At 47.9% G+C, this 21,453-nt stretch overlaps 1 protein-coding gene across 1 annotated transcript in view; it reads left to right on the top strand.

Moving 5' to 3' along the window:
• The window catches only part of DAP (death associated protein), a 68,049-nt gene extending 64,487 nt beyond the window's left edge, over window positions 1-3,562 (top strand). Inside the window, exons 3-4 of the mRNA XM_073237903.1 lie at window positions 266-308; window positions 1,683-3,562. Of these exons, the coding sequence (XP_073094004.1) occupies window positions 266-308; window positions 1,683-1,796 (157 nt within the window). The 3' untranslated portion in view covers window positions 1,797-3,562. The remainder of the gene's footprint in view (window positions 1-265; window positions 309-1,682) is intronic.
• Window positions 3,563-21,453: the final 17,891 nt, after the last annotated feature.

Below are 21,453 nucleotides of genomic sequence, written 5' to 3' on the forward strand. Positions count from 1 at the left end.
AATGCTTTTAGGCAGCTCACCCACTATCTGCTACCATCTCCCTTGCCCTCCACCTGAGCTCACCTCGGGTGGAGGACCTCACATGTGGCCTGAGCCCTAAGGCCAGTTGACCATTGTGACCAAGTAACAGGAAGAGGCCTGCGTCCCTGCTCCCCTGCCATCAGCCATGGTCACACTCCCCTAAAACCAGCCCGTCCAGGCCACCATCGCGCATCCCTGTGGCGAGCTGGTCCACTAAGTCGCCTTTTCCCCTCTTGTCTTCCAGTCCGCCTAAGCCAACTGTGTTCATCTCCGGTGTCATCGCCCGGGTAAGAGCCATCTCATCAAATCGCGGCCTCAGCATGCACTCTCCTGGTCCCTCTGTCTTCGTTCAACCCTGTCCATCCGTCTGTCCGCAGTCTAGCTGTCTTGTGTGCTCAGAGGGCTCTTCTGCAGGAAGGGCCCTCTGCAGCAGGCAGGCCTCTGGGCACAGGGCGTGACCTGGAGTGGCCTGCTCCCCTTCTGCCAGTTACACTCGGCCCTGGGCCTGCAGGTTACCCAGAGGCCAAGTGTCTCCGGGTGACCTGTGAGCTCAGAATGTGGTTACATTTTTAAATGGTTGGAAAAATGGAAATGTGAATTATATGGTGTGATGTGTGAAAATTATATGAAATTCAAATGTCAGCTTCCATGAATGAGGTGTGAGTGGCACACAGCCACACCCATTCGTGTAGCTATCATCTGTGGAGGCTGTCATGCCGCAGGGGCAGAGCTGACCCCACAGAGCTAAAGTACTTACTGTCTGGCCCGTTATACAAAATGCTTGGACTGAACTAAGGGTTTTTGTCACACCCTTTATTTTTCAAGAGCCCACTCATCTGGTGAGACCCGAGATTTTGTTTTAGCTACAGAGCACTCGCCAGCAAAGCCCTGTTCGGGGCACGCTAATGCCAGCTGTAGTCCTGCAACTCACTGTATAGTTGAGCCCTGGCCGTGTGACATATGGACCATGTGATGTATAAGTGCCATTGCTGGGACACCTCCCCAGCGCCATCTGGAGACCCTAGGGCAGATGGGTGGTGCGTCTGCTACACGTGAGAAAATCATTTGCTGTCGGAAGTCTGAGGTCACCCGTGGCCAGCTGGCTCAGCCAGAGTACGCATGGCTGTAACCTGCCCATGAGGAGCTGGGCCTGGCCCCCATCACACATGCTCTGCTGGCACAAGAAAGCAGTTCCTACCCCCACAACAGCTGGGACTTGGAGGGTGCGTCCAGCTCTGTCTCACGGCTTCAGCCTGCGTGCTGTGTTTCCTTCCCAACCCCCACTCACAGCTACGACAGCAAATCTGAAATTCAGATGCTGGATTTGGTTCTGTCTTGCCCCCAGTTCAAAAGATCACAAGACCAATTCCAGCAGAAGAAAGCCACCCAGTAGCAGCTTTGTTCTGAGTCAGTCATTCAGTGACCTCTCATGGCATGGGGCAGTCACCTTCTGGGTGGGACATGGGCCTCACTGCCCCCTCCAGTCCCCAGAGAGCTTCAGGACCCCTGCAGTCCCAGGAGACAGGCCTCTGCCTGCCGCTGAGGTTCCGCATTCCCTCAGCCCCAGGCAGGGAAGCCCAGGGTGCAGAACCAGGGGGCCTTGCTCAGGCGCTAACCCAGCTCAGTGTTGGTGAGCCGTTGCGTTCCATGTCTCCTGACAGGGCGATAAAGACTTCCCCCCAGCAGCCGCCCAGGTGGCCCACCAGAAGCCCCACGCCTCCATGGACAAGCATCCGTCCCCGAGGCCCCAGCACATCCAGCAGCCTCGCAAGTGAGCAGCGGGGACCCAGCGTCCCCCCTGGCGGTGCCTCAGTCCCCGATGTTTTGAATTTCCCTGGCAAAGACAACTGGCACCTTCTTCGAGATGCTGCTCCCTGGGCAAGTCTGACACAAAGCAGAGCACCCTTCCTTTGCCTTAAATTTCCATGTCTAAAATTAGAAATGGTCAGACAAAACCTTTTTTCCAGGGAGCGCTGGTTGGTGTCATTTGAGATCATTGTGCCCCCAAAGGGCCATTAGCAGGACTTACCAAGACCTCAGTAAAATGAGGCTGTTCAAGTCTAACTTCAGTTCTGTTTCAGCAATTGCCTGAAGGCTTTGTGGTCTTAAAAACAAGAGAGCACAAATTTGAAGGATTAGACTCAGATTAGAGGAAAAGCTTAATCATTTCACGCTTTTAATAAGTAGGACAATAACATCTTAACTCCTAGGGGAGGGGTAGGAATCACGGTGGTGGGTTTCAGAAAGGCAGAGCAGAGCAGACCTGGCATGGGCAACAGCATCCCGGACCTTCCCCTTCCCTCCCTGTGCGCTGCGGGATCACTGTGCAGGCGACACCGAGCTCTCCCAGGAAAACGAGAACCTCACCTTATTCCAGCGGCATCTTGCTGAAAAATTACAATTCAGGCAGTTTCACCAAAGGGAATACTTCTGGAATGAGATATCTCAGTGTGAGCCAACTCAGGTCCTGCTTCATGATCCTCACACACTCTGCCCGGGAACCTGCATTTTCCAGGAATCCCCTCTACAACTGCCTTTGAGTGCTTGTAGTAATCACTGGCCAGGTGGAGGAATAGCCGGTAGCTAATTCTGGAACATTAGAGCAAGAACACTGAATGCATGGAAAGACCAGATAAAAACCTGCCCTTTGTCTCCTTAGGGAAAGGCAGAAACACCACATTCCATTTGAGCTAGAAAATTCTGTCAGTCAGTCAGTCCAACTGTCCAGAATTCCTTCTGCCCGAGTGCACATTAGTCTGGGCCCAAGTCCATTTGGGCACATTAGATTGTCAGCTTGTGTCTTCTACCCATAGCCACCCTGGACTGCTCAGTGGCTCACAGCTGCAGAGCACACTCTTTTTCTTAAAAGCCAAAGAGCTTGTTTTCCCAGACTTTAAAGTCTTCAGAGCAGATGCTTTGGAGAGGGTGCAGCCCCATCTGTCCTGCTCCCCAGCAGTTGCGTTTGCTGCAGGTTGGCAATGAGGCGCACATGCCATCAGCCTTTGGGATGCCCTTATCAAACCCACTGCCAGCCAGTAAAAATAGCACATACCTAGTCAGGCCCACTCGTCACTGTTCCCTAAGGGAGAAGCACAGCGCTGCTTCACATTCCAAAGGCAGCATTTGGTTTCCCATCTCACTGACTTGCTGGGAGCCAGGGTCTAACTATCAAGGCACCATGATGTCACACTGGTATTGCTTAATTGCTGAGACATTGGTGTAAACTGAGGCTGACTTTTGAAGGTGCAGATCAGGTGGGCAGCACTGCCATGGGATACACTGAACAGGCAGTGCTGGGTCAGGCTCATGCAGACCATTGCACCCTCTGCTACAGAAATTAAGGTGCATCCTTCATACTTTTTAGTTCTGCAGCCAGACGTACTGTGCTGTTTCCCCAGATACATTTTTCATGTATTTTAGCTACATCTGGCATGTATCCATGGGCTGTATGTAGGTCACTGAATGCAAACTTTTCCTGAATGAGTTCACCATTGTCAACCTCAAAATAGTGATTATAATAAAGCTTCTGCATTTCTTCTCATATTTTGGTTTTTCTTCTATTTCAGAGACTTTTCCTTTACATTTTACTGGGATTTCCAGATGTTTCGGTAGGAATATGAACATACATACATGATGGGTATTTTCACAAATTGTGTCCCAGACACAACGTCAAACTGTTGGACCCCTGGCACCTTGAATCTAATCACCTACTTTAAAATGTCTTAAAATGGAAAAGCTTACTGCAGTTGATTAAAACATATTACTTGGGCCCAGCAGCTGGCCCTGTGCTAGGTAGTTACCTTTGGGCACAGACTTAAGAAGGAATTAGTGCTGAGTGCAGGGGTGGCTATGAGCAGCTTTTGATGAACAAGACGTTTGTCTTTATCCAAAGGTCTCCTGCAACCCTATGAGCAGGATGAGAAAATAATCACAGCAGTTAAACCTCAAGATCCAGAATCAGGCCGCATGGGGGACCCCTGAGGTTTTCTCATGCAGCACCTCCTGGGTCAGGGGAGGACCTGGTACAGCCCGTGGGTGGCCCAAGCCCGGGTGAGGCAGCTGCGGGCAGAGTCTGCAAGTGAGCAGCGGGGACCCAGCGTCCGCCTTTCCTCGACCCCTTGGCCTTTCCTCGGCCCTGGTTTGGCCTTGAGGCTACTGTTTGTATTAGGGTGTCTCTCTTACTAAACTGAGGATAGAATGAGGGTCTTACTCATTTAGTATCACTGGGCGGAGTTTTCCCCATAAATAAATGGCGGGAGGAAATGCCAAACACACAGCAAACTTGGAACAGAGTTACCCCCGAGGGCTTTTCACATTGTTCACATCGCTGTCACCAGTGACAAACCAAGCGCTGCAGACTGGGTGGCTTAAAGCAATAGAAAAGCACTATTTCACAGCTGTGGATTAGAAGTTTGAAATCAAGGTGTTGGCAGGACCACCCTCAGAAGGTTCTAGATGATGATCATTGCCTTCCTCTTCCAGCTTCTGGTGGCTGTCATGGCCTAAGTCGTCTCTCTCTCTCTCTCTCGTCACTTGGACATCTTCCCTGTGTGTGTTCCTGTGTCCAAATTTCCCTCCTTGTCTCAGGACACCAGTTATTGGTTAGTGCTCACCCTAATCCAGTAGGACCTCATGTTAATAAATTAGATCCAAAAATACCCTATTTCCAAATAAGGTCACATTTACAGACACCGGGGATTAGGACTTGAACATATCTTTTTGGGGACACTATTCAGTGCAGGACATCAACCACATGCTAGAAAGTCAGACACCTCATGCCAGCTCACACCATTTGAATAACTTCATCTCATGAATTGCCTTCCTGTGAGCATGCTTCACCCACTGCAGGTTTCCCGACAGTGCGGCTGGCACTGGGCAGTCAAAGCATGTCTGCAGGAGGCAGGGAGAGGAGAGCGGAGCAGCCTGTGAGTAGAGACCATGCCTCCAGGCCTCACAGGGCTATTTGTCCCTGGAGCCAGTGGCACATGGGGTTGCAAGTCTCAACTACACGTGTCCCCAGTTCAGAGCCAGGGCTTCTGATCCCACATCTTGTTTTCTATAGGAGTATTCCATCAGTAGTGGTTGTCTCATTTTAAAGCTGAGAAGTCCGAAACTCAGTCGCCATCAGCAAACATTTGCCCAAGGAAGATAAACAAATGGCCAATAAGCACATAAAAAGATTCTCAATATCATTAGTCACCAGAGACATGCAAATCAAAATCACAATGAGATAACTGCTTCACACCATCTGAGGATTAAAGAGTAAAAAATAACAGGGTTGACCATATGTGGAGAAATCAGAACCCCCATACAGTGCTATTGGTAACGTAAATGGTGCAGCCTCTTAGGGAAACAGCCTGGCAGTTCCCCAAATAATTCAACATAGTATTACCAGGTAACCCAGAAATTGTATTCCTAGGGATATACCTGTGAGAAATGAAAACATATGTTCGCACAAAAACTTGCAGAAAATGTTTACGGCAGCATTATTCATAATAGCCAAAAGGTGGAAACAGCTCAAAGTTCACCAACTGACAAATGAATAAACAAAATACGGTCTATGTGTGCAATGGAATATTATTGGGCCATAAAAAGGAATAAAGTACTGAAATAGAATACAACACAGATGAACCTTGAGAACATTATTCTTAGTGAAAGAATCCAGCCACAAAAGAGCATGTATTATATGATTCCATTCAGATAATATGGACAGTATGAAATGTCCAGAACAGGGAGATACCTGGAGACAGTGGCTGCTCAGGGCTGGTGGGAGGGTGGAGGACATTTGTGTGATATGATAGCTAAGAGGACAAGTTTTTATTTGGAGGTTATGAAAAGGCTCTAAACTTGATTGTATGGGTGCTTGTGCATATCTGTGAATGTGCTTAAAGCCATGGACTTGTACACTGGAAATGAATGAATTCTGTGGTGTGCAAATTATGTCTCAAAAATTTTTGGGGGGGAAAGTCAGTGTTAGCAAGTGGCACAGCTGAGGACTGAATCCACAGCATTCTGACCCCAGAGCCATGGTCTCCACAGCTCAGCTGTGCTTGTGGGACTCAGAACAGACGTCTCACCAGGAAATTTGGCACCAAGAGGTGATCACAGAGCAAGGTTTGGATACAAAAGACCAAGGGGGTTGAGATGATGCTGGGAATTCAAGCCTGGATGACCACGTGATGGGGAAGATGCCCATCAAAAATGATCGTGGACCGAGGGAGGCTCCGGGAGGGATGTCCCGCGGGGCCTTGGTGCTGGGCAGGATTTGACACAGTAACCAAAGCATGGGGAGGCCCAGGCTGGAGCGGCAACCTGATCCATCTGCTGGGTGTGGGTGAGGGCAAGCGGGAACCAGGCCTTTGGGGGACACACTGCAGATGTAAGTACAGAGGTGCCAGGCAGTGGAAGAGAGGCAAGCCACAGGTCACCTGGTCATAGGCTCCAGACAGTTCTGCAGGTGGGACATGGAGACTGAGGAGGACCAGGGAGCCACATCAGGACAGGACTGGAGTCCATCACCTCAGTGACCCAAGAGCAGGGGTTCTGGGCAGTGGAGAGACAGAAGCCAGACATCACAGGACCGGAATGGAGAAGATGCCCTGCTGGACAGGGAAGGTGGAAAAGGTGTAGCATGAGCTAAAGGGAGACTTAAACATGCTTGTGGGGGAGGGCCCCAGAGCGACTGAGGGATTCGGACAGCTGGCTCTGCTTCCCTCCAGCTTCATCACTGCCAACAGGAACCTCTGAACCTTCCTGCTAGGGCTGCATGCTTGTTCCAGGGTGAGCACCAGCCAGTCATCACTTACCATTATTGTGGTCATTGATTTATGACCCAGGACCAGAGGTGCCATGAGATCTGCCCAAAGTAAGTGACAGGAGGAGGCTGAGGATTGGGGGCAAAGGCTCTCAGGCCCCGAGATAATCCTTCAAGCACACCCGTGAGTCCTGATCAGTGCTGACTCAGGTGCACAGCCACCCGCCCAGACCAGAGCCGCACCCCACCCCGTTCACCCCCGGTCCTTTCACAAGCTTAATGTGGACACAGCAAGCCTGTGTGTGGGAGCAAAGCTGCAAAGTGACAGTCCCATGGCTTGAGACCTGCCCTCGGAGACAGAGGAGTGACAGCCTGTCCCAGATGGACAAGCGGCTCACACATCCTGAGAAAAGGCAGGGCTGAGGGGAGGGCCAGGGGCCAAGGGAGACCTTGCCAGAGTCAGTAGCTTTTTAATTAATGAATCATTAACACCTGCCTGCTGTCTCCACAGCCTGCAGTGTGCTTCTGCCATTCCGCACCTTTTTCTGACCTCACAGCTGCCCTGTGAGTTAAGTGCTTCTTTTTACGAACCCCAAAGTAAACTTTTTTCACCAAGACTTGGCATCCTGCTGGCCGCTGCAGTATAAAAACAAAAACAAAACAATCAGGCATTTCATAACTATCCCCGGAGGCATCTACAGCCATATGCTCCTGAAGAACAGAGAGGGTGAGTGGGTGGAGATGGTTAACGGTGAAATTTGAGTACTTGAAATTTCCTCAGTAGTTGTATAAGCCAAGATTCTCCAGAGAAACAGAACCGATAGGAGATAAAGATAGATGATGATAGATAGATAGATGGTAGGTAGATAGGTGATAGAGATAGATAGATAGATAGATAGATAGATAGATAGATAGATAGATAGATAGATAGATAGATGATAGAAGATAGATAATGATAGATAGATAGATGATAGATAGATGATAGAAGATAGATGATAGAGACAGATAGATGATTGATAGATGATGATAGAGAGATGATAGATAGATGATAGAGATATAGATAGATAGATAGATTGATTGATTGATTGATTGATTGATTGATTAGATTGACTGTGGAGTCTGACTGACAATTCCTCTTGCTCAGGGGAATTCTTTGTTCTAGTCAGCCTTTTGTTCTCTTCAGGCCCTGCCCACCCACATCATGGAGCACTCCACTTCACCCCAAGTCCACTGATTTAAATGTAACTCTCAACCAAAAACACTCTTACAGAAACAACCAGAATATTGTTTGACCAAATATGTAGGCACTGTGGCCCAGCCGGGTTGACACATAAAATGAACCAAAGCAAGTGTTCGTCACAGCTCATTTTGCTTGGAGTCCTCAAAGCATCTTAGATCCATCTGTACTTTGACCATGTCGAACTGTCTGCACATCTCTACGACATTCTAACTTTTAACTTGCTCTTCCAAACAGACTTTTTAAAATTCAATTAAAGGCATTTGTGACAAGAGAAAATAATTTTTCCTCATCCTCCCTCTTAATCCTTCATATTATTATAAATCCAACTGCCATGCTTTCAAAAAAATATAACAATTTCTCAACTGAGAAAGACCCAACATGATCTAATGAACTAATATGATCTGGAGGATTTGGGAGTCCACCCAGAAATCCTGAATGAGCTTCTCGACAACATTCAGCATCATCATTCTGTACTGCCCAGGACACCTGGAAGAAAGAACCCAGCACTTTGTAGCACAAGGGCTCAGCTTCTGTGCAAATTACCAGAAACCCACTTGCGTCATTTGTATTGAGAACATGGGATGGGCTTAGAGTGCTAATAATGGTCTTCATTTTCTTTAGGGCAGTGGTTTTTGGGGTGATACTACCCCCAGAGAACATTTGGCAATGTCTGGAGATGTTTCTGATTGTCACAACTGGAGACTGGGGAGGAGTGGGGGATGCTAGAGTAAGTGGCATCTAGTGAGCACAGCCCAGGTTGCTGCTAAAAATCCTACAATGAGCAGAACAACCCCCACAGCAAAACACTACCAAGACCATCATGTCAGCAACAGCAAGGTTAAAAACCCTAATGGTCCCGTTCTAGATATTCATGACTTGTAAGAATATAATTAAACAATTACGGGCGAATTTCATTCATCCTGGAATCTTGAACAAAATAATGTATTTCAGTGGCAAGGGCACATTTAGTGGGAGCAACTAAAGTAGCTCAAGCTTGTGTATACTTTCCAGTCCCTGGAGCAGAAAATAGCAAATTGCCGTGCTGCAGATCTGCTCCTGGATGCAATGGAAATTTTTAGATAAAGCAAGCCTTTTCCTTCAGGGAGAGCATGCCATGGTTCTATAACATAATGGTTGTTTTCCTAGTCACCAATACAAAGAAGAGTGGAGTAGATAAATGTCCCTCAGTGACTTCCCCAGCACACTCACTTAGGACTAGGATAGGCAGGACAATCACACAGGCTTTTGACTCAGCTACTTAAATATTCTCAAAAGAAGGCCTGGAAACCTCTTTCCGAATGATTGCAGCCTGTTTTCCAAAATGGACTGTGTGTATCTCAAGCTGATTAACCTCACAGTTATCAGTACATGCAGCAGAAGGAAGAGCAAAATTAGAAAGTGAGCATCTCCCCACAGAGCAAACAGCTAAGCTTGTGTAGGTAAAGTTCTCCTGTCTCTTAGAACAGTCCCCCAACCCCAGGCCCCTGTAGTCCCTCCACAAATCCCTGCATCTATCATAGAAAGACAACTAAAGCTGGCTGTGACCTCTTGGGGAACGGGGCCATTTCTTACCTCTGGAACTTACCCATAAACCCAGACTGCCTAGAGTAGAGACTTGGAATGCTGACATGCTTTATCCCCTCAGATACTGAAGACGTTCAATGAGTTGATTCTGCTTTTAGAGCAACATGTACAACCAGATGACATCACAAGGCTTATATAAAACAAATTGCAGAGCATGAGATGGAACCAAAGTTTGCCAAAGTCATGTGCTTGATCACAAAATTCTCTGCCTTTGGTGCCAGTGATGGTTTGGTCTCTGTATGTCATCTGTATAGAAACTTTCCAGTTCAGTCACTTATGAAAAGTACCATTGCCAGGGAGCTGTCACTGGGGCAGTGCTGTGTGAGTGCAGAAAACATTTGGTATAAATGAGTAGCACTTTCAGTTAAGACTCATCCTAATTCCAGTTACCAAAGTTAAGAAACATCAGATGTATCATACCAGGACCAAAATTGCTAATTAAACTATGGTTCCCAGAGCTTCTCAATATGTCTGCAAACTAGAGCCCAGAGAACTGAAGGTGAGCCTCCATCCTCCCTGATGGGACCATGTAAGAAACCCACATCCTGCCAAGCCCCACCTCTCAGACATGTGTAAACCAGGCCAAGGGAGGCAGGTTTGGGATCGCTGCCAAAGGTCGAAAAGGTCTCTGAACAAAAACAACAATAACCAAAAAAAAAAAAAGAAAACACACACACAAAAAAAAACAAACCCTAGGAGACAGCACCTGGAATAACCTTAAGTCAGATTTCCATAAAGCATAATCAGGAGCCCCCTCAAATCATGCATGATGTCACATCACATACATTTAACAGCCCCAGGATGATGCTAAGCCATCATGCCATTTAAAATAACTAATGAAGTCTTTTAGATACTTACTGTTTGGGTTTTACAGCTAAACCTTTTTTCCTGTCCCAATACTAATTTTTTGCAAGTTAATATGTTAAGTTTTTTTACTATCTTCATAGAGCCTTCTGACATATCAAAAGGATCCCAAAAAAAGTTACCCTAGGATACAATACCAAAAGATTATTACTTTGCACAAAAATATTGCAGTGTCTGAGTAAGCATTACTTAGATAAACCAGTATTTTCTTCCAGGACAATTAGATAACCTGAACATAGTAAGACAGTGATAAGTGGGCATTTATTAATACTTTGTTTAAATTATATAAACTTAACCAACATTACACAATTTTTCGTGAATCATAAAGGCATCCACATAGATATATTATACCCACAGGAGGAGACTCTGGGTCTAAATCATCACCATCATCTTCATCATCACCATCATTGTTACCACCACCAGCATCACCATGTCATCACCATCACCACCAACACCACCACACCAGCATCATCACCATCTTCATCACCATTGTTACCATCACCAGCATCACCATGTCATCACCGTCACTGCCATCACCACTACCACCATCCTCCTCCTCATGTTTATTGAGCACTCACTATGTGCTAGGCACTCACAGCAGCTCTACCTTGTAGACATTGTTATTATTGCTTTTGTACAAATGAGGAAACTAAAGCTTAGTCTGGTAAAACAATTTACCTAATTCACATGGCTAGTAGGTGGCCAAGCTAAGATCTGACCTCAAGTTCTATGCTTCCCACCACCAATCTTTAAAGAGTAGAACTCCACTGTCATTCCCACACTTGATCCACCCCCCACCCACCCAACTTCTCAACAACCCAGACCATCTGTAGTGTCCTCTGATTTATCACAGAAGGGCTCCAACGTGCCTGTGCATGCACGGCTCCTGTCCACTGGCAGAAGTCATCCCAGGTGGTAGTAGGCCCAGGGAGCTGCAGGAACAGCAGGATCCTCTAGTTGTCAGACATCCAGACTGGAGCTTCTGACATGTCTAGCTCCTGCTCTCAGGATAAGTAACCTAGTTTGAAACCCACTCCTCTTGAAGGTCTTCATTGGGCCAGATCATAAAAGGGAAGAAATCTTGAAAAACTAGATTTAAATCCTGCTTTCACTGTGTGGAAATCCAACTCTAGTATCTAGACGCTGCCTCCTTCAGCCCCAAATAAGACCCTCCTGTGCACAAGCTTCAGGTGCCGATCTCCAGTGGGGCCAGAGCAGGGAACGCCAAGGGAAAGTCCTAGGGAGAGAGCAGGTCTAGAATGTCAAGGGTCCCAAAAGTCAGATGAAGAAAAGGACAGTGCCCATCCCTCTTGTCCCCCCACCCCACAGGTGATGATTGAGGGCAGAAAATGCAAATTAGAAAACTGACTTTCTTCTGCTTTGCTATAGGGATGCCAGTTTCCAGTGTGCGTCCCTCCTCCTTTGGAACGGAGCCCCGTTGTAAACGTGCAGGCAAGGAGCCCGGTTCCATAACCCTGTTTTCCAACCTGGTAACTCTCTGTGGCTACATGAGCACATTCTGGTGAGCAGGTCTTCAGGTGGTGTCTTCAGGAAGCTGACTCACCAAGGATATTTGCCTGTTTTTGCCCCTCACCCCTCTCTCCTATCCGGAAAACAGGTGTGATGGCTTATACTCCAGCAGCCAGCTAGGATCATGAGGTAACCAAGGGACTGGAAGCCCCACCAGCGAAGACAGAGGAGAAGGGTAGAAGGAGCCTGGTCCTCTGATGACAGTGGTGCCACCAAGCCAGTCCCCACCTGCTTCTCTGGACTTTGCTTAGAGAAACACAACTCATAAGTATTTAACCCACTATTTTTTGGTCGTAGCAAAAATGTTCAAAGCACAGACTTTGAGGTTGGACACCCTGGGTTATATGTCAGTGTCTCACTAGCACTCGGATAGGTTACCTGACCTCTCTGTACCCCAGTTTCCCCCTGATGATAAGAAAATGAGGATAATGATAGTCTTTATGTTACAGGGTAGTTATGTGCCCAGCACATAGTAGCTAGTAAGCTTTCTAAGTGTAAGCTATGATATGATGATGATGACAATGGTAGTTATTGAGTTTTCTCTCATAGGCAGCTGAACCTAATCCTCCCTGATATACATGCTCGTGGAGACCAAGAAGGTAGTGGGTTTTCTCTTGAACAAAGGAAGAGATATTACTCTTTAATCTCTTTCAGCAACTGTTCCATGAAACCATGTGGTCGGAAAATCAGAAGCCAGTTTCCAAGGCACACACTAGAGCAACAGTAAATGACTTGTTCAGCCGACTACCAGGTTCCATTTTGCTAGGTTGGCATGTAAGTTTTGGACAATAGAGAGAATCTTCAAGGCTGTGGGAGGGGAAGGACGGAGGGGGGACCATCCAGAGACTCTGGGGCAAGGATGAGGCCCCCAAGGGAGCACAGATGCCTAACTGGGGAGAGTTGGTGAAGCTGTCCCAGATGAAGCCTGATGCGAGTGACCTACCGTCCGCCTCCTTCAAAGCCTAGAGTAAGATCACCGTCACTGGATATGAGAGCCAGGCTCCTGATTCTCCTTCTAGTTCTGCTATTTCTCTGCATCTGTTCTCACAGCATGGCCTTGAGATATAATCAGCCAAATGTCAAGGATTCCTATGTGGAAATCACTGGGCATAGTAGAATATGTTACTAGCTCAGTCCAGAAGCCAGCTGTGTAATAACAAATTTGATCTTTCCAGAAGAGAGGTCTGCGCATTGTCTGTGGCTCCAGGAGGTAAGCTGCCATGCCTGTTAGGAGTGTCTTTGTTGATGGAGAAAGTGGGCCATACTGGATCCTGGGGTGGGGCCAGCCATACCAGAAAGACCGACCGTGGGGACTTCGGGTTGTCCAGTATCAGCTGCCTTGGAGTCTCAGTTCAGCCATATGGGCAGTCAGTCAGTCACTCCTATCCGTGTAATGAGGCCCCAGTAGAACTTCGCTGCTGAAGCACGATGTGCTTCCTGGTTGGCAGGACTCCATGAGCATCGCCACACATCAATGGTGGCAGCTGGACACATCCTCAGGACAGGGGGAGTTTCATATTTGGAACCCTTGCAGCCTCTGCCCCATGCACCTCTTCCTCTGGCTGATTTTGATCTGTATCCTTTCCCTGTAATAAATGGGTAAAGTAATTTGAACTATCTCTGGTTGGCAGTCCCATAACTACCCTCCGGTTCAGTAATTCTCTAAAAGGATTCACAAACTTATAATTGGTGTCAGAAGTGGGGGCATTCTTGAGAACTATGCCCTCATACCTCACAGTTCTGACAACTCGGTACCAGGTGCACCCACAATCCCCTTGGGAGACAGAAGGAAGGATGCAGGCATCCCGTGGCCACATGGGCCACCTCAGCCCTCATTTCTTTGTGAAGCTGCCTCTGGCCAAGGCCCTCCTCTTAGGGGAACAGATGCCTCTGATGTTCAGGGGAGCCTCTCTCTCTGTGCTTGGTCTAGGAACAATCCCAAATAAGGCCCCTGGTGCACTCTTCAGTTGATCAAGATGTGAGAATCAATGGGCTGTGCCTGGGGGGCAGGCAATGCACACTTCCTGCCCTGATTTTCTGAAGCATCCTGTGTCCATAGCTTCTTCAAGAAAGCAAAATGTTTAACTGCTCATAGAGAAAAGAGAAGCAATAATTGAATGCTTTCTTGTCTGTCTGCTCCAATTTCTTGGGCCAGAGCCAGGCTCCACCACCCTGAGCTCTAACCCTGAGGATACAGGCATGGGCCAGAGCCAGGCCCATGGGGGGTGGTGCTGGGTGACACTCAGTGTGGCAGGAGAGGAGAGGACAGGTTCTGCTTCATGGAAGGTGCACTTTCCCTCTTTGCCTGCTTTTCTAGGTTCCCAGTGGCTGTCTGGGCAGAGGGCAAGTTAGGAGCTCCGTCCCCCTCTGGGTGGTCCCCTCCTCTCAGAGAGCCTGGGGGTGGGCTTTTGTCAAGACCCCACTCCAGGCTCTGTTGAGAACTGATGCGCTTCTCCCAGGGGGCTACCCTTCTTCTTTCTCACTCGGGTTGGAAACATCTTGACCCAGACAGCCTGCGATGCTGCTCCTGGCCCTGAAGACGCCATGGCAGCTAAGACGAGCACAGGTCAAAGAGCCTATTAGACCATGATTGCCATGCAGCCCTGGAATCAGGGAGCCAGAGACACCTCTTCACCTGCTAGGAGACCAGGTGTGGTCCAAGGCAGCTCACCAGAACTGGGGCTCACACAAGGTCTGGGGCTGAAGAGTTTTGGCCTCATTCTCTCTGGAGAAAAACTTCCTAATAAAGGATATAAGAACTCAGAAGGCCTTTAAAACACATGCCTCTCATCCCCACTGCAGGCTGTACTTGCTGATCCACCTTCCATTGCAAATCAGTGGGGTTCTTGAGAGACACTTCTGATCACCTGGAGGGCATGGAGGCAGAAGATAGGGAGAACCCCTGAAGACTGTTGTTCAAGGTAGTGAGCACAGAGTTTATGCTCAGAGCGGCCCCCAGCATCTCTCCGTACAAGAGTGGCACCAGGCAGGCTGTGCAGCATTCATTCAGAGATCTGTTCTTTAAGGAAATGACTAGCACTGCCAGGACCACAAAGCATGTGGCAAAGCCAAGCCTGGACCCCTGTCTGTCTGTCTCCAAAGACCTTTCCCCACGCAGCTCACAGTGCGCATGCTGTCCTGTGGTTTAATTAAGCAAGCCAAGCATCTTCTTTCCTGGGAGAGGAGCCAGGCTGAGTCTAATAAAGGAGGAATACTTCCAGGTCATGTTTCTACCGAGCTGAGTTAGCTGGTTTCCACTGTCGTTTAATATCCTCCTGGTGAGCCACCAGTGCCCTCATCCTCAGGGCCTAGTCAGCAAGTACCGAGAGGCAGTTGGGAGCAGGACAGTCACAACTACGCCCTCAGCCATGGGGAGCAGCTGGGGACTGGTCAGTTTTTCATCTGGACAGAGGAACATGGCAGAGGAGGGAGGGAAGCAACATTGTAGTGGTCGCCAACTCTTTGTCAACCTTGTTAAAGATGTCGGACAATGTCTATGTCATTTAATTAAATCTTTATAAAACCCTGCAAACCAGGAAAATCCCCACTTTAAAAATGAGGACGCTGAAGCATGGGGAGGTTGTTACTTGCCCAGGGCCCTGCAGCCAGGATGAGGGGGAGCTGACCCAGGGCCCATGCCCTCCTTACTCCGCCAGGCTGCCTGCAGGCAGGGGACTGACTTGGCTCAGGGCCTGTCCTCAGTCCCAAGTCAGGAGGCCAGCATCCAGCTCGCCCTGCCCACAAGTCCTAATGGAGCCAATGCTGTGGGCCAAGCTGTTCTAGATGCTGCAAGATGGCAGTGAGAGTTGGTGTCCCAGTTTCCCCCTGTGGGGGCCTCCGAGGGAGCACAGATGCCTAACTGGGGAGACTTGGTGGACCTGTCCTGATGAAGCCTGACTGTGGCTGCAAGCCAGCCTCTGCCCTCATGGGGCTCATGCTAGGTGAGAGGAGAGGCCAGGCAGGACAACCTGGAAAATGCCCTGTGGGGAATAAGACTGGCCGGTGTGGTGTATAGACTAGAGCGAGGCTTCAGCTGGGTGGCCAGGCAAGGACCCAAGCAGGTGGCATTGCTGGGAGCCAAGCAGGGAGAAGACCTGGAAGGAGCCTAGTGTGGCAGGCATAAGGAACAGCAGGTCCCAAGGCCCTGTGGTGCGGGTGAGCTCTATTATCCTCAGCATATGGACAGACTGGAGGGGGAGGCAGGGCCTTACCACATAGCCTCAAAGACCCAGGGAAGGAGTCCACCTTTTTTTTTCTAGCTGCAAAAGGAAACTATTAGAAAGTTTTGGGCAGGAGAGCAGCAGGTTCTGATTAATACTTTTAAAGAACATGCTGCCTGTATGGGGAACAATGGATTACAGGTGTGCAGAATTGAAACAAGGGGCTGTGCTACTGTCAGGTGAGGTGTGGTGGTAGCTCACCCTAGGCTGATAGCAGAGACCAGGTGAAGAATTGGAAGTAAATTTTGCAAATACATATGTGTAAGTCCTGAATTAAAATGCAGTAATATGTGCTGCCTTGATATCTGGTAAAACCATAAGAATCTCAAATGGCCTAAACGCATGTTCTGCTCCTGAGGAGGAGGCTCCAGAGGAGGTCCCTGAGCCACGTGCCCCCTTGTCAAAGGACCAGGTGCTTCATAATGACTTCAGTTCCTGGCCAGCTCACGCATCTCTCATCACGTGCTCCCATGGGAACCAGGCAGCAGCTCACCCTCTTGACACTACAAAGCCTGCCTCCCCTAGTCGCTGTTCCCCATGTGAGCCTGTGTGGCACGTGGTGCCTCCTACCCCACCGTGTGAACATGTGACTAATAAACTGCTGTCTTCTCATCTGTCCAATGCAAGTGTTCTGTGTCAGCCCTGGGGTGAGAAGTCCTTCCTTACCCATTAGGGAAGTAAGAGTCCATCAGAACAATGAAGGCAGATCTGAGCGGATGGAGTAGTAGCAACGAGAGAAAGAGGAAGGATAACAGAAGCCAAGGTTTAGGCCTCAACCCCTGGATGGATGGGGAGGCCATGTGCTGCCGTGGAGAAGCTGGAGAAGCAGCAGGTGAGTGGGAAATCAAGAGCTGTCTGGAAAACAGTGGAGGCTCCTCAAAAAATTAAAAATAGAACTATGCTACAATTCAGCAATTCCACTTCTGGGTATTTCTCTGAAGAAAATGAAAACACTAACTTGAAGATACTTGCACCTCCATGTCCATTGCAGCATTATTTACAATGGTCAAGTTACATAAAGAAATTGTGGGGTGTATATATACAATGGTGGAATATTACTCAGCCATAAAATAGAAGGAAATCTTGTCATTTGTGACAACATACATGGACCGTCATGGCATTATGCTAAGTGAGTAAGTCAGACAGAAAAAGACAAATGCTGTGTGATCTCTCTCTAATGTGAAACCCCCCCCCCAAAAAAAAGAAAACCAAGCTCATAGGTATACAGAGAACAGATTGGTGGGGGAGTGGGGAGTGTGTGAAATGGTTGAAGAGAGCCAGTTATAAGATAAATAAATCATGGCAATGTAATGTTCAGCATGATGACCATAATAATTATTAGCCATTAGCATGATGGCTAATAATACTGTACTTGCATATCTGAAAGTTGCTAAGAGAGTAAATCTTAAAAGTTCTCATCAGAAGAAAAAAATTGTAACATGCATGGTGGTAACACCTTTACTAGACCTAGTGTGGCAATCATTTTGAAATATACTCAAATAACGAACCATTACGTTGCACACCTGAAACTAATATAAGGTTTCATGTCAATTATATCTCAATTTTTTTAAAAAGAGAAGGAAAGAGCTGTCTTTGGCACACATTAGGTCTGCGAAGCCCATTGTACACCCAGGTGGAAATACCCACCATTTCTGTGATTGGAGCGTAGGCAGGGTCCACAGCTTTTTCTGTAAAGGGTCAGATGGTGTAAATATTTCAGGCTGTGCTGGCATGTAGCCGCGGTCACAGCTACCCAGTGGTGCCCGCGGGTCGCCGACCACCACAGACAGCATGTCAGTGAGTGAGCGGAGATGTACCCCAACGCCACTGCCATTACAGAAACAGGCAGTGGCAGGGCTTGGACTGCAGGCTGTTACAGACCCCTGGCCCTGAGCTCCTGGGCGAGGCCCCAGCTGAAGACTAAACTGATTGTCAGCAGCCTCTCGCTGGCATTTAAAGGCTGTTGAGATGGCCCCAGCAGGTATGCAGAGAGGAGCCCCAGGATGGAAGTGGCCTCCAGCCTGGAGAGGCTGGCAATGACATGACCGGGGTGCAGACTTCAGGGAGGCATGCCCTCCCAGGCTCCCTGGTCTCTGACTCAGCAGTCCGGGTGGTGCTGCAGGTTCAACTGTCTTCCCAACAAAGATTTGTTGAAATCCCAATGCCAGGTATCTATGAATGTGACCTCACTCAGAAATAGGACCTTTATGCATATAATTAAGATCATACTGGATTAGGGTGGGTGCTAATCCATTGACTGGTGCCTTATAAAAAGAGGAAAATGTAGGCACAGACACACACACGTGGTGACAGAGCAGTCGGAGGCTGCCACAATACCAGAGGGCTCGCACCACTGGAAGCGGGAGGAAGCAGGGAAGGTGCCGCCCGTGGAGCCTCCAGAGCGGGCACAGCAGGTGGGCTCGGCCGTTTGAACCCCTGGCCCCCAGCACTGGGTGGGAACACATGTCTGCTGTTTGAAGCCATCCAAGTGTGTCTGGGCCTCAGACTGGGTGGGAAGCTGGGGCCCAGCACCTGCACAGCAGTGGGGGGAGGGGCTGCTTTTCCATCTGCAACCTATGACCTCTCACCCCACAGAGGGCCTCGTGCCCTTCAGCCGAGGGAGGAGGCCGAGGCAGGCACCTGGAGGATTGCTCCAGGGGGTTTGCTCAGGAAGGATGTGGCGTCTGCATCGCCCGATGATCCCTCAGGACAGTTAGTAGGTGTAAGTGGGTCCCCCCAGCCCAGGGGGTGAGGACAGAGGGACAGCTCCAGACTCCAGCCACAGGGCTCCTTCCCCTGAGGAGTGAGGACATCTGGTGACCTTTCTCACTGCAGGGCGATGACTTCCCCCCACAATCCATGTTCCTAAACCCAGAAGTCTCTGGTGGCCCAGCCTCTCAAATAGGTTCCTGGCACTGCTCTTTTCAATACGAGCCAGTGAAAAGCTGAAGCTAACTGACTTGTTGATTTTCTTATATTTCAATAACACTTTTGAAAGAGCAAGGTGGATTTGAGTTTATGTTTTTTAGTTGTTTTTAGCCAGGAAAATGTATGACATTTTGTTAGGTTTTCTTTTGTCCCTTAAGTGAGAGCAGCACCAGGCACAGGCAGGGGAACCAGTCCAGAGGGGGGCCACATGGGATGGGTGGGGGTCTGGCCCACGCTGCAGGGCAGGTGGCCCCAGGGACTGGGAGCAGCAGGTGAGCTGAACTGAGCAATTTGCACACCAAGGCTTGTTTTGTCCGCAGACAGGAGGTTTCCAAGCCACCTTTCGTGTCCCTGGCCAGAAATCCATGATCATCAAGCGAGACAGCAGAGGTCACCAGCTGGGAGCCAGATACCATGCGGTGGGAAGTTGGGGGGCCTGGGTGGGGAGCAGCGAGCGCTGCACACAAAAACCTCCGAGTCCTGAGGGATGACATTCTTGACCACACAGCTCCTAAGATGGGTGACCATGCAGGGAACTGGCCTGCCTTAGGACTGTGCCCCGGCACTGCAGACTTCAAGGAGGTGGGGGGGAACCAAATTGCTCCACGTGAGCAGCTTCAGTCAGGAAGATAGAGGCGATGAGCCCACCTCCCCCTGCTTTCATGTCCTAGTTTCAGACTTTCTAATAGGGATCATCCCTTGTAGGTTGCCTTCCTGTTTACTAATATTTCTATCCAACACACACACACCTTTATCTTTCACAAACAACAAATACAAATTAATCTCTAGTAACCATCTTGTCCAAGAACAAAGTTTTATTTAAAATTTGGATCCCTCAACAGAGGTGAGGCTCAGAACCTCACCCCCCCTGCTTTGAGAGAAATCTTCTGCATCCGTGGATGTTTTGCTGCCCTTGTCTAGCCTGGATTAATACTTAGTCCATAGGCACACACCTGATCATCTGATCATCTACATTTGCCCTCTTACAGCACTAAACTATGTTTTCTACCTTTATCTTGCATCTACCTACCACTTCAGCATTTTATTAAAAATAATAATAATAATAATAATAAAGGGAGAAATGTGGGATCAACATATAAATCAAGTACAAAAATCAAACGAATAATCATATTTGACCTGATTGTTTATAGGTCATAATGCGTGATCAAAACCGAAAGTTTCTGTGATGAATGCCCTTGTACTGTTCACCATGTAAGAATTTATTCACCATGTAAGAATTCGTTCACCATGTAAGAACTTGTTCGTTATGCTTCAGAAGATTGGAGACTGACGAGAATTAGACTTGAGATGGATTAATGATTGTACATTGAGCATTGACCCCCCTATACTGAATTTTATTGTTGTTAACAACCATTTGATCAATAAATATGAGAGATGCCCTCTCAAAAAAAAAAAAAAAATTTGGATCCCTATGTAGGCCCTTCCTTAATAATTTGGTTATTCAACTCTAAATGCACAGAACTTCCTAAACAAATAGGAGCTGTTTGTTTTCAATCCCATCAGTAATAACCTAAGTGATGGGTTCACAAAAATTGAATTGTGTGTGAATGTCAATTTTTTTTTTTTTTAGCTAAAAAGCCCCACAAATAATTAGAAGAAAATATACAAGGAAAATTTGTTGATTTGGGGTAGGAACGACCCTCTTAAAAAAACATGAAATGCAAAATTTTTTTAAAGTGACAAGTTTGACCAAATCCTAATTTAAAATTTTATGCAATATATCTTAAAAGTGTAAGATGGGAGAAAAAAAACACAGTGTGTCAAAGAACAATGACCCAAAACTTAGAGCAAACTCCTACAAATCAGCAAAAATGAGACCAAAAAGTAAAGTCAACAATGTGAAACATAAAAGAAATTTATAAAACAAATAAAAATGTCTGAAAGGTACATGAAAAGATGCCTCCACCTCACCAATCATTAGAGAAACAGAGATACAACTGTTTAACCACCAGATTGGCAACCATTACAAAGTCTGATAAACAGCAAGTGTTGCTCCAGGAAGGAAATGGCCTTTTGTGCACTGCTGAGTTCTCAGCAGCCTTTGAAAGGGGCAACACCATAGCCACTATTAAAATCAAAATGCACCTTCCCTGCCAGCATATCCCACTTCTGCACTTCTCTCTTAGAGAAACAGTCACTTGTGTATACAGATAGATCAGTTCAAGGCTCTCGAAGGCTCTTCATTACCTGTACGTAGTTTAAGAAATATAAACTGTACCAATCCATCCTGAGGAAGTGGCTACATGAACCACGGTGCACATCTACTTAGGAAAACTACACAGCAATCAACA

The sequence above is a fragment of the Manis javanica genome, chromosome 1 (genome assembly GCF_040802235.1).
Source record: "Manis javanica isolate MJ-LG chromosome 1, MJ_LKY, whole genome shotgun sequence".
Lineage (NCBI taxonomy): Eukaryota > Metazoa > Chordata > Mammalia > Pholidota > Manidae > Manis > Manis javanica.